The sequence below is a fragment of the Phragmites australis genome, chromosome 19, assembly GCF_958298935.1.
Source record: "Phragmites australis chromosome 19, lpPhrAust1.1, whole genome shotgun sequence".
Taxonomy (NCBI): Eukaryota; Viridiplantae; Streptophyta; class Magnoliopsida; order Poales; family Poaceae; genus Phragmites; species Phragmites australis.
Window position 1 is genome coordinate 6602769 of NC_084939.1, and position 13412 is coordinate 6616180.

A 13412-nucleotide genomic window follows, 5' to 3' on the forward strand; every position below is an offset into this window, starting at 1 on the left:
CAGATCATCACCCCCATCTTCGATAGCAAAAACTTCTTAGAGGTAATCTCCATTAGAGGATGCATTCATATCCATCATGGATGTTTTATCGGATTGCTTCGGATTGGTATCTTGACAATCCATGTTGTCAAAAACTGCGGGGATTGATCCCGACTTGTTGTAAATTAGACATTCGCAGTTGTCTTTGCTCCCGAGTGGTTCGAACTCGATGTCGTACTCTTTGGCGCATTAATCCATAAAACGACTTACCTTGTCGTTTGAATCGTCGCTAGAAAGTTCGTCACTAATTCCACCCGATCAATCACCGGTTCATCAAGAAGAGAGGTAAAGTTGTCGTAGAACCCTTCATCCAAAAACCGGTTTTAGCAAAGCTTTGGGCAATGTCGACAGCATATCGTGTCTAGACTCTTCAAGGCCTTTACTCATGATCCCCACAGATAACGCCAGTTGTTGACGATTTGTGAACCGCCGATCTAAAGAACTTGTTGAAGAATTAGGGGATGTTTTGAGTAGACAAATCATAAGGGAAACACACAGAGATTTTTAGATAGGTTCGTACCTTCCTGAGGATAATAGTCCCACGTCATGTTTTGATCTGAGCCTGTTACAATAGGAGTATGGCTAGCCTAGATGAATCTAAGCCTAGTCGGTGGCTTTCTCTTTAGCTCTTGTTAGCTTGTCTTCCTTGTGGTCTGATCTCTCTGGGTATGTATGGCTTGTGCTTGGCGTTTCACAATGGCTTGTCCTCCACAGGGCCTCCTGGCTCCGTATAGATGTGAGGGTTTCATACTTCCTCTGGACTCCTCCTTCTTGTTGTTGGAGATAACCTTCTCGAATACATGACACCTTAGGTACCTACGGGTTGTTTCCTTTCATCCAAGGATCTCCTTCCTAAGAATAAAGATATGCCTCAAAAGTTACGGAAAACCCAGAGGTACCTGGATATAGTAACTATCTATTATTCATAGTCATCATACAAAACTTGTGTGCAGATCTCTCTCAAGTTACATTGTTGCCTTGAACTAAATTCTTCTAATAAATAATGTTGAGTAAAGCTCAAATTAAGTTCACCTTCAAGCCAAGTCATCCTTTTGATAATGTTCTTCCATCCTTATCTAACTTACCCATGGATATAATGTTTGTCGCCATGCAATGTGATGTTTGTTGCCATGCAATTGACCTTCATCATGTGAATGAGCTGAGTCATTTGACTCTTTAGTATGCAGTACTGTACTTAAGCACTAATACATTTGGTCTAGTGCATGCACAAATACGTACATGCATCTAATGAGATTTGTTTATGATAATGTATTCCTATTTTAATACAAGTGTATATGCAAGTGGAGTACATCCTGCTCATGGCTGGCTTCTAGGCATGTGCATAGGTGTGACTGCACTTTCCAACTTGCTGCCCAATCTGCTCTCCTCAACATGGCTGCATGGGGAGGAATCAGCTGGTGATCTTTATATCGGCACGGAGGATCCTCTTGTCAACCACCTTCGAGCTTTTTTTTTCAAAATAATATTAATTTACTGGAAAATTGAAAAAAATTATATTAAAATATGAGTATTTGTATAAATAGGTACGTGTCGGCACGTGAGTTACTGATTAGGGACCTATCGGTATAACGTGGGCTGACATGCTATGTGGCAGTAGGCGCTAGGCACATCGACACTCCGTGCACCGATAGGTGCTATGTTCCGCAGACGATATTTAGAGAGAAATTTATAATTTTTCGTATGATCTCGGATGTAGATGATCTTTATAGGCATCTATAGGAACCTAATCGAATAACTTATCCTCGAAAAGTTGCCAACCACATAAATGAAAATTGGAAATTTTAACGCAATCGAGGTTCAGATTTGCGACCCACTGCTCAATCTAAAAGAACCCATAGCTCCACTGCTAATATACGCAAATATAAGCTTCAGAGAGGTTTCATCACAATTTTGAGGATACTGAAGATTCAGTGCAAAATAGTAATACAAAGTTTCATCTTATGCCGGTTTAGTATATTTTGTGTTGGTTGAAATTCGACTCTCACCTTGTACGTCGTGGTAAGGAGAAATCCGAGACATTTTTGGAGTAAGGCAGGACAAACTTTCACCACCCGATTTTTTCCAGCGAAGATATATATAATATGAGCATGACATATTTGGAAGCAGGGCACTGGTTGACCTTACATAAGAGGATGTAGCACCACGCTTGTTTAGTGTGAAAGAGCAGCACAAGCTTTGTCGCAAAAAAAAAAAAGCAGCACATGGTAGCAGGAGTTGTTTCTTTGGCTAGACTCCATTAACACGCTTTTTAGTCCTTTGTTGGATTGTAAATTACAGTTTTATGTGTTTATGAATATGTTATGTACTACTTTAGTACACCAATATTCAGAGCTTCTCCTAAGTTTCGATCAAAGTAGGATTAGATTAATATTGTACTCACTTTGTACTTCTCTATATGATACCATTGTTTTTTTTATGGTTGTATAGTTCTACACTGTTTAAAGGGGAGCATACCAAGTGAAAGTAAGCTATAGAAGGCTTAGAGGGAACCTGATAAGACGTAAGATGAAATTGTATTGGGTGTCAAGCACCTTATTTTTTCATATCCTATTACATTTACAGTTGGGAGATTTACAGAATATTTCCTAACAACTCCTATCTATTTTTACTAGAATACCCTTATACTTACCGAATATTCTATGGACATAATGGTAAGTATGCAATTTAGCTAGACCAGATTGCCACAGGGCATCATCAATGGGGCCGCTCTGCAGACCCTGCTGCCAAATGTGGATCCCGAGTCGACAGCTCGATCCTTTGCTGCTAGCTCTGGCACCCTTCGTTGCACCTCGATACCTCCGGTACTTTCATTACTTAATACCATCTCTGCCTTCGATCAGAGGTAGCCATCCCAAAGGCTCTGCCTGAGATTTTGTGACTATGGTTTTGTCAGCGACTTAGGCTCATTCTCCTCTTGACTCTGTAAGCCGTAAGAGAGACGGAGGGTTGTTCCCCAATACTATATATTGAGAAGGTGCAAATATATTGTGAGAATATAAGATGAAGTTAAAGTGTAAGTGTAATTGTGTAAACAGCACACGCGTTTGAGTTTGTTCTTAAAATTCTGCATTGAAATAAATTGTACTCTCATCTATAGCGGAAGATGGCTAATTGGGCCGTGCCGAGCCGATCCGATGCACGACACTGTAAGCACGGCCAGGCATGAGGGTAGACGGGCCGGGCTGGCACGACGTTAGCTGGGTCGTGTCTGGGCTGACACTCAGCATGGTGGGTCGGCACGGCACAACCCTGTTTAGACGGGCCAGCACGGGCACGACCCACCCTGCCCCGCACCGGTCGCCCGCCCCTGCGCCTCCTCGCCCCGCACCGGTTGCCCGCCTCCGCCACAGCCACGCCTCGGCTATCTGCCCCCGCGCTGCCTCACCGCGTCGCCCGCCTCCGCCACGGCCACGCCCCGGCCGCCCGCCCTCGCACTGCCCGGCCGCACCGCCCATCCCCGCCCCGGCTCAGTCGCCCGCCGGTCCCGCCTCTCCTCGCCGCCTCACCGCCCCGCCGCTCGGTTGCGCCGCCCCCGCCGGCCCTGCCCCGCCGCCCGGTCGCGCTGCCCCCGCCCCGACCGCTGGCCCCTCCCCGCCGCCCGGTCGCACCGCCCCCACCCCGTAGCTCGGCCCCACCGCCCAGCGGCCCGGCACGACCCGTCGTGCCGCAACCATGCCCAGGCCGGCCCGTCACGGTACTGTGCTTCACGGGCCGTGCTGTGGGCTGAGGGCTCGGCACGCGGGCCGGCACGGCACGACCTGTTATAGTATCTGGGTCTATCGGGCCGTGTCAAGTCGGGCCCGTGCCGGGCCGGCACGACTGGCCCATTTGGCCATCTGTCTATAGCTGAGAATATTTTTAAAACATTTATGCATGATTTTTATCAAACTTAAATCATTTTATTATTTAGTTTTTTCACCGAATAGGTCGCCTGGTATAACCTTTGTATTCATATTTCTTTTGAATGAAACAACATAAGGCCCTGTTTGGATGCTAAGTTTTTTTGAGTTTTGAAAAATACTATGGTTTTATAAAATACTTTTGTTTTATAAAATATGGAGGTGTTTGGATGTAACAGATCTTCAGTTTTCAAAACATAGTATTTTCAAAAGTGTGGCCTTTTTAATATTTTAGAAACTCACCTTTTTCCTAAACCGTGATATTACGTGACTCTGGTTTTTAGAACCGTAGTTTCTCAGTACTATGGTTTTTTTGGAAACTACATCCAAATAAGCCCTAACCCTTACCGACTTCTCAATAGAAGATTTGACTTTTTCTTCGTCTTCAAAACATTGCTTGATCATTAGTTTTTATAATTTTATATCATCACATTTTGAAGATCCGGATGGCTATGATTCAATCGAGAGGCTTATTTCGTGAAGTTCGAACACGCATGCTAAAATCTGAGAGTAAATTCTCACCCAAATCCTCCTTCAATTTTGTGTAAGGTAGTTTCAAAACTCCTAAAATCTGCAACTGTCATGCATCTCGGTTTCCAGTTTTGAATAAAACGGTGAGAGCAATTCTGAAGAACACGTTGAACATCCTATTTATAACACCTGTCCGGCAGTGCACTCGATGATTCTGATTTTAATAGCGCTGGCGGTGCACTGCCTCCCACGACGGTGACCATAGTTTAGTTGCTTCAGTACAGCTTCCACTTGGGCGAGGACGAGGAGGCGGGTGCTGCTCCTGTGGCTTTGCCATGTGCTCCTCCCCTCTTTTTCCTCCTACTTCACCTCGGTATCTACATGCCATTATGCCAAGATCTCTCTCTGATCTGAAGTTCTGAACAAAGAGACTACACTGCTGCCATTTGCATCTCCTTGTAACCCCTGTCTCGCTGGATCCGGATCCCCTAACTTCAGGGTACGAAATCATAAGGGAATAATAAATCGTGAGTAGATGAATAGTTTCCTGACGTTAATTACTGTACCAAAATACTGTAGTAACGGTTCCGTTAATTTACTATATCGATTTGACTGTCCTTGTTACACTGTAACAGTACATCTGATCCATCCATCCACAATCCAACGATCCACGAAGGTTTGAAGTCACCTGACTTCACCGATTCCCTGTCTCGCTTTGCCTTCGCTTCGCCAACTATAAAGCCGGGGTCCTGTGATGGGTGACCTTTTTGTATCGATGTGCAGGGTCAACTTCTTCAGGTCTCTTGGCTGCAACTACAACCTTCTTGGCTCACGTTGTAAGTGTGGGGATAAGTGACCGATTAATGTTCTTGATTGTTTTTGGATGCTCATCTTGGTTGCTGGTTCCTTTCAGCTGATCTGTTCATCATTGTTGCATATTATATGCTTTTGCTTGAGCTGCCACATTTCAGACTTCAGAGTGTGGGTGCTGAGATCTACAGCATCGATTATGACATGGTTAAAATTGTTTCACATGTATGGTCCAGTTCTTGAATGTGAATTTGCTTACTTGTATGCTGAGCTCTGGTTGAGCTGAGCCTCACCTGCTTAAATTATCAAGATACATCATACCTTGATCATTCTAGCTTGTTAGTTACTTATGCCAATTCTTGGATATGAATTTAAAACTGTGTTCTAAGCTCTAGTTGAGCCCGGCCTACTGAAAGTATCAACAGCCCCTCTTGATCACTTCTAAGCTGATTGATTCAGAGTTCAGTAGTTTTCGGCATTCACTGCATTGATCTTATTGCTCATATTGATGTTAGTTTCTGAGTCCCAAATGCTAATTCAAGAGATTTGATGATAACTTTTCTGCATTTTACCACCACTCAGAACTTGTAAAGATGGGGTGTGGCCCATCAGTCCCCAAGTACACACTAGGCGGGAAGGGGCGAAAGCGCCGGAGCATCATACAGGAGGTTGCCGTGTTCGTTCCCACTATCCGCATCCCGGTGGCTTCCGACATTGTCCATCCGCTCAGGGGGCTAGTTTCCAAGGATCTTGTCGACCGCCTGTCGACGCTCCGTGCTCATGTCGTCGCACTGGCTGAAGAAATCTGTATGTTCATAGCTGATTTTTCTGTTACTGACTTTGCTAGACTACTTACAACGATTCTGATTTGTTGTGTCGAATTGGTGACTTTCTGCGAAGATTACGCGGACGTCTCAGCTGTTTCGGAACTGCAACACGCGCTAGAGGAATACTTGCCAGTGGTTCTTGGTTTAACAATGAAAGGTTTGAAGTTTTACTTCTTCATTTTTGTGTACTTTTAATGGTTATTTAAAGATTGATAACGGAATTGCTATTGCTTTCAACAGAGAGTCGTCTTGAATCGTCAGTACATTTCAGATGGAAGACCTTAGATGATGACCAGGTGAGAGTTTACTACTGGTGCTGTTCTAATTCCTCTCTTATGAATTGATGTTACTGATTGATATTTCACATCAGGAGTGTGGTTTGGCGAGCGCTTGGTATGAGGTATTTTCGGTTGTCCACATGATGGCGATGCTTGCATTGTTTGAGGCCAACCTGATACTCATTCCGAAGAACGGTCAAGTTGGTGGTGAAAGGAAGGTTTCAGAAGGTCTGTTCATCTTTTCACAGTATATCAATAAAATTAGTTCTTTATTACTTAATTCTCATATATATTGTAATATGTGGGCTATGTTAATGATGGCCTCACAGGCAGAAAATAGTTGTGATCATCCACTTGTAGTTTTGAATTAGCATATTGCACTCAGATTATTGGAAAAATTACAAAATGCATTTGGTATGAATAAAAGGAGATTATCACTTCATGAATACTTCCTCAGTTGAGTACGGTGAAATTTTTGAAACGATACATTTTGTTATTATTAATTCTGTAGATGCGAAGAAGGACGTTGTTGATTCGTTGCTCAGGGCCTCAGGATGCTTAGACTATTCCGTGCATCGAATACTTGTTCAGATACCTGCACAAGTCAAGTATGCCCTCACCTGCACATTAAACCTTGAATGTTATCTCATCATCCTTTAATGTTCCTTTAAGGAAGTGCTTACTTACCTTTTTCAATTACAGGAAGAGCTTTCCTAGTTACTTGCAGGAAGGTATGCTTGAGGCCATCTCAATTCAGGCATTGGCTCAGGTAGGTAAACCTTTTCTTTTTACATGTTTTGAATGCTATGGGGCCAAATCAGTAATCACCTTGTTCTGTCTCAACTGCACAAACAGTGTGTAGAAATACAGCTTGGCCTGGCTTCTGAATGTGAAAAGGCCTCTTTGTCAGTAAAGAGGAGGCTAGCCTGTGAGCGAGTCAGTTATTTTTCTCAGGTAAGTATTCCATGAGTAAGCTAATGTTCAATCTACACTTTCATCAGCATGTTTGAGCATTCTTGCTGACCTTTTTTGTGTCCTCACCCTTTATGTCAGGCTCACTACTGCTTATCGGGATGCGACACCAGCGACTCATACGGGAGGAAGCTTCTGCTGTTCCTGAAGTGGAAATGCATGGAGGCTAAGGTTGCCTGAAGACACAACAGAATTCCTGCAGAATGCCAAAGACCTCATTTCTGATAGTAATTTGATTTTGTATCTTGCCCATCAGGCTGTAGCATATTACTACCATGGTCTTGTACTCGACAAGGGCGGCGAAGCGGCCAACCATATCAGCGCAGTCTGCTGCCTCTCTGCAGCCGATGACCTACTTTCAGACAGCAAGAGAGCCTGCTTGAGTTTCTGCTTGGCAAATCCTGTGACAAGGTTTGATACTACACCAAGAGGATTAGCAGATTATATTGAATAAAAATACATTGCTGACTAGTTCTGTTATTTGTTCAATTGTATGTAGGGTACCGCCTCCTTGGGGCGTCATGAAGAACATGCACAAGAGAATTCCAGATGTCGCGTACAAGAAGCTCCAAGTGTACGGGCATCTGTTTGAACAAGACAAGAATAGGTAAATCCCCAGATCCCAGGAGCAACTCTAAATAAAAAACGACACATAGCAAAATTGAACGTTTGTTGATGATAAATGCTTTTCTAGCATCAAAAAAAAAATCCATTTGAGAACACGTTGAGATGATAGTCCGGTTGGATTGCAATAACATGCATGAACAAGCTGTTCTTCATCTTTCTTTTTCATCTAGTTCTGATTTCACTACTTGCTTGGTGCAGCGCGCTTCAATCATTGCCGGATCTACCGGAGTTTGCGCTGTCGCTGAGACCGGAAGGGTACGAGTTGCCAAGCACTGATTCGATCTGGGAGAATGTCGATTGCCAACCTCAGATTCAGAGCCTCAAGGAGCATCTGAACGATGACGAAGATGAAGTAGATACTAAATCATAGCTCACACTTCCAAATGCTTCCTTCCATCGTGCCGCTAAAAGTAGCATAAATGCCAGTCTAGACTTGAATTTGCTCAGCCCAAAAGGTTTTGGATCCAGCATGCGTCACAACCAAAAAATGTAATCACAACCTGTATCTGTATAATTGGAAGTACTTACCATCTGATAGTAAAGTCATGTGTAATGGAATCATAAATAATAGGAAAAGAATAGGGTTTCTTACTGTCATCTGCTCGTAGAGTTTTACTCTGCCAACTGAAGAAAAACTATGGTACACATTTCCAGGAAACAATAATTGTCCGTGATCCTAGGTGTGCTCACTTATCATGTGCATGGAAGTTAGAACTTGATCGGTAATAGAAAATTTGGAATGTCAGTCTCCTGTGTTTAATAGTCAGACAAGGTTATTTTTGCTAAATTTCATGATCCAGCTCAATGAGTCTAAAGACCTGAATAATCAATGAGAGAAATACTATAGGGTCTAACCCAATCAAAATTACTTTATTTCACTTTTGCTATAATATTATTTAAGGAGGAAATAGGTAAAAAAGCACCATCCATTCTTACAAAAAGAAAACATAGGAATGCCCCCATTCAAACATTTTGACTCCAAGACCTGGACACACATGTCGTTGGAAGCTTCAGTGGAAAACTTGTGATTACCATCTACCAAATGCTTTTATTGACTGGTGCGGCGGAGCCAGGATTTCCACCCAGCAGGGTCTAATTGCCATAATTTTATCTTAACCTCTCCTAATTTTCCTAGGCAAAAACACAAAAAAGCTGTGGGGTCTATATATGTGGATAAGCATTGACAACCCAAAATCAACCTATTTAGTGGAAGCATTTTTTTGTTTAACGATTTTTCCTTTGGTTTTTATTGTTTATTTTGACTGAAGAGCAAACCTTTTCTCTGCTTTTTTGCTTTCTTTGTTTTTTCTACCGGGTTACCTGCTTACTAGTTCAATCGAGTTACTTCAAACTGAAGGATCTATCTCACATGATAGCGCCGTGCACAATTCGCTTCTTGGAGAATCTTGTGAAAAGTAGATTCTACTTCTATAGATTATACAGTTTATTCTTAAAATCTGTTTACTGATAATCTGCTGCAAAATCCTACCGTTTAACATAGCTTCTGCAGAATCTTTCAGAATCCATAAGTAGAAGTTGTGCCAAATAGGACCCAAATCAACTACATACGAACTCTACTAAACACCTAGAAATTTAGTAAATAGTAGAAAGTTTTGAGCTTTGGGTTTCAAAGTTGAGACTCTATTGCCAGTATAGACCACCTAAATAGAAAACAGAAATGCATGAACGAAAATTTGATAAATAAGTTTTATTATTTTGGTGTGCATTTTCGGGAAAAAAAATTTTGTTGGTATATTCCACTTGGATTCTCTATTATATTTCTTTTAAAAAAGACGAGTATTCAGGAACTAATAACACAATCTTATTATGCTGCGACAATAGTGTCTGCAGAAAACATATTGATATGGTTCTTTTGTAGAATTGATTAAATATTATATGATATTTAATTTGAAAAATATATCGTTTGTGCGGCGCTCCATGTATTTGTATGTACAAATTTTCACATAAACCTGTACCTCCAATACATCATTTCTTCCTTAACCAAAACAATCTTAATTCTTCACTAAATGCTTTACTTCATTCAGGGGAAAGAAAATCTCTTATGAAAGAATACTGTGTGCTACATCAGCATCCCGGCCATCAGTAAATAATTGGACAAGATTTACTTTGAAAGTGGGTCTACTTATGGACTTGTTAGGCAATTTGCCACACAACCTTTCAAAAGATGAGAAGACTAGTATATCCAGTGACTGGAAGAGGAAAGCTTAACCACTTCAGTAAAATTCAACGTTCCGGTTAAAAAAAATCATTCCCATATTGATCATTTTGTCTGTATAAAAATCCTTCCATGATTGTTCAGATAACACAATGCAGACAAGTAGGACTCAGGAAACTTCAGCAATGGCGGCTCCGTCTGCAGCTGAAAGAGCAGCTATTCTCCTCAGCGTCACTGTTCTTGTTGCTCTTGCAACACTTGCTAGCTGCAACACTGAAGGTACACGCGCACATCTACGTCATGCGATCAGATAGGCATAAATATATTTTTTGGATAATGTGATAGGCATAATATACACCATTCAAAAGTATCCTCTGTTATGAAATTTGGGTGTTGAATTTTACGATGCTGAAACTGAAGGTGATATACTGTATGCGCAAAGACTCGCATGGGAGGACCCCTACAACACAATGCAGAGCTGGAATCCAAAGCTTATCAATCCCTGCACCTGGTTACATATCACCTGCAACAACGATAACTCAGTGATCCGTGTGTAAGCCCCTTCACTCTTCTTCTTCCTTGTTCTGAAAAGATCTAAAAGTCGTTAACAAAAAACGTGCCATTAGTACCTGCAAATGGTTCAGCCTTTTCTAATTTCCTGTTGTGGTAGCATTCTTAGTTGCATGTTTCCTTCAAGATTGAGAACTTCATTCTGTCATGAAACCCACATTTCATCGCAGGAATTAGGATTCTTGAAGAATTCTTATCTGAAAATCTATTGTAAATTGAATCGGACAAACTTGTTTTTTCTGCAGGGATTTGGGAAATTCAGGCATCTCAGGGCCTTTGATTGCTCAGCTGGGAGGACTGAAGAATCTCCAGTACCTGTAAGAACTAAGAACTGCTTAGCTCCGTTAAGTTGACAGACTACTCCCAGAATTTTTTTTCGAACTCGAGGAAACCCCATTTCCATTAAGGATTTAACGGAATTCACACCAGTTCGAATGTCTTACACGAACATAATTAGGTAAGCAAAGTATCAGGGACATAGAGCCATAGCCCTAAACAGACAGAAAGATAAAAACGAAACATAACCGAGTCCAGTCAAAGACTAACAAGACGCCTCAATCAACTCAAAACCATCCAGCTAATCCAAAAGATCCTCAAAAGATATCGAGCAGAGCACGAAGTTTGTTAGTTGTCATCTTCATCATCTTCTTGATCGTTATCCAGCTGATCTTTACCTGGCAAAAGCATCAAATGACCAGCATGAGGGGCTGGGGTGGTTGATGTTAAGCCAGCACTTGAGACATAGACTGCGGCAGGCTTTGCACTCCACGGATCAACTCCTTGTTGCTCATATCTTTGAGGAAGTATGTCCATAAAGTTAGTGAAGAACAAACGTGAAATATTATCTCACTAGGGTGGCGAATCAATTTCTTGTCAAAGTAGGCTCTGTTTCTAACTTTCCAGATAGCCCAACAAACAGTAGTAAGACCCATAGTGTCGAAGCCTTTATCAGCTTTCACAAAAGAATCAATCCAGGCATAATATTGATTTATAGAACTGGGAACAGTATTAGCACATATCCAATTGGCTATCAAACCCCAGACCACTCTAGCAACAGGACATAGAAAAAAAAATGTCTACAACTTTCAGGCTGTGTACAGAAGTGACTACTCTCAGAATTTAAGTTGCTGAAAAATTGATACACTCATGTTATGCAGTGAACTGTATGAAAATCGCCTCAATGGATCGATACCTCCAACGCTTGGGAAACTGAGTCATCTGGTAAGCTTGGATCTTCAGGACAACAATATCGTTGGCACCATACCAACCTCTCTTGGCGCCATCAGCACGTTGAGGTTTCTGTACGTGATTCGCTACAAGAGTTTCAGATACTCAAAAATGGTTTTAAGATTAAGGTGAACTCACTGACTACTGTTTGCACTGCAAAACTTGTGCTGATATTGTGCAGGAGGTTAAGTGCGAACATGCTGACAGGGAGTATACCACCATCGATGGGCAATCTCATGAGCCTTGAATTCCTGGAGCTTCAGAATAATGAACTGAGTGGCTCTATCCCTGCTTCTCTTGGCAAAATCAAAACACTGGGATACTTGTATGTGCTTGTTCCAAAATTTGGTACAAGAGCGAAGTTGCTAATTGCTAGAAAAAAATTACACTATACCCAGAAGTAAATTATATCATTGATAGTGATATGAAAATTAGAATCTTACAGCCCCTAAAGTAATTTTCAAAAGGAAATTGTAGTGTAGGTACACAATCTGTTGAATACTGAGAGAGTACAATTGGTGACTGCAATTCATTTTTAGTTAACAAGGCGACTGTTTTGATTTCCTTTAACGCAGGCGGCTGAATGCTAATTTGCTGACGGGTAGAGTCCCATTTGAAATCCTCTCTCTTGTCCTTGTCGGAAACTTGGCTGAATTGTGAGTTACTTTGTAGTTATTTTCTTGCATTAAATTTCATTTTCTTTGTGCTTTTCACAAGAAAGTTTATTTGCTTACAGAAATGTTCAAAATAACAATCTGGATGGCACAGTCCGAAAACCGGGAATCAGAGGTGCATATATATGTGATTTGTAGCTATGATGGATTAAGTTTTTCTTTTATACATGTATGGTCCTGATGATTTTAGTGGGCATTCTTGCAGTGACCAGAATTATCCAGGATATTCTGAAGACTTCAAGCTGAGTCCAAGATCAAGCGTTTCATTTTCGTCGCAAGTGCCAAATGAATGAATAAATAAAATGGCATGCATCTCCAAAAGAATAAATTACTGTTGCCTATGTGGTCCATGAACACGTGTGTAATGATAACTTAGTATGTAATAGAAAGCTTGGAGGTCAGTCCTCTAAGTTGACTGACCATATGTGTTTACTGTTAACTTATTTTGTGATTAAAAAAATTAGAGGTTGTAGGACTGAAGAAAGTGACTAGATGGGGTAAATAAGAGCCTCACCAAATTCTTGGATGGTTTATCCTAATCTTTCACCCAACGCGTCTCAAATCAAAATGCGAGAGCTAGAAGCCGAGAGAAATAAGAATAAATCACACTAAAAATATCCATAAAGAACATAGCTCCAATAGATGGATCTGAACCCTAGGTTCCATAAAAAACCATTATAAGTGTCATAGCTCAAACAAACTTGCAACTGGAAGAAGAAACACTTAGATTCAAAGAACTAGGCACCGGTGAAGAAATTCTCCAAGGTGATGGATCTAGAGGTAAGGGATAGTTCAAAACCTACTTATAAATGATTCTTATA

At 41.4% G+C, this 13412-nt stretch overlaps 2 protein-coding genes across 2 annotated transcripts; both read left to right on the forward strand.

Moving 5' to 3' along the window:
- Positions 1 to 5133: 5133 nt before the first annotated feature.
- Positions 5134 to 8596, forward strand: LOC133900723 (uncharacterized). Its single transcript, XM_062341947.1, has 12 exons — positions 5134 to 5266; positions 5823 to 6047; positions 6141 to 6224; positions 6308 to 6363; positions 6438 to 6573; positions 6857 to 6953; positions 7048 to 7114; positions 7201 to 7299; positions 7399 to 7488; positions 7574 to 7728; positions 7817 to 7924; positions 8143 to 8596. Exons 2-12 carry the CDS (start codon positions 5834 to 5836, stop codon positions 8312 to 8314), a joined length of 1278 nt encoding a protein of 425 aa, XP_062197931.1. The 5' UTR covers positions 5134 to 5266; positions 5823 to 5833; the 3' UTR covers positions 8315 to 8596.
- Positions 8597 to 10282: 1686 nt separating this feature from the next.
- On the forward strand, positions 10283 to 12977 carry LOC133900762 (disease resistance protein BAK6-like). The gene is made up of 8 exons (XM_062341992.1): positions 10283 to 10399; positions 10541 to 10673; positions 10936 to 11007; positions 11848 to 11991; positions 12099 to 12242; positions 12493 to 12573; positions 12654 to 12706; positions 12797 to 12977. The coding sequence occupies exons 1-8, from the start codon at positions 10306 to 10308 to the stop codon at positions 12835 to 12837; spliced, it is 762 nt and encodes a 253-aa protein (XP_062197976.1). The 5' UTR covers positions 10283 to 10305; the 3' UTR covers positions 12838 to 12977.
- The last annotated feature ends 435 nt before the right edge of the window (positions 12978 to 13412 follow it).

Coding starts and splice junctions, on each gene's coding strand:
- LOC133900723 (XM_062341947.1), top strand. CDS start 5,834: ATGGGGTGTGGCCCATCAGTCCCCAAGTACACACTAGGCGGGAAGGGG. Junction 6,574..6,856: donor TGAAAGGAAGGTTTCAGAAG/GTCTGTTCATCT, acceptor TTAATTCTGTAG/ATGCGAAGAAGGACGTTGTT. Junction 7,300..7,398: donor GAGTCAGTTATTTTTCTCAG/GTAAGTATTCCA, acceptor CCTTTATGTCAG/GCTCACTACTGCTTATCGGG.
- LOC133900762 (XM_062341992.1), top strand. CDS start 10,306: ATGGCGGCTCCGTCTGCAGCTGAAAGAGCAGCTATTCTCCTCAGCGTC. Junction 10,400..10,540: donor TGCTAGCTGCAACACTGAAG/GTACACGCGCAC, acceptor CTGAAACTGAAG/GTGATATACTGTATGCGCAA. Junction 12,707..12,796: donor CCGAAAACCGGGAATCAGAG/GTGCATATATAT, acceptor GCATTCTTGCAG/TGACCAGAATTATCCAGGAT.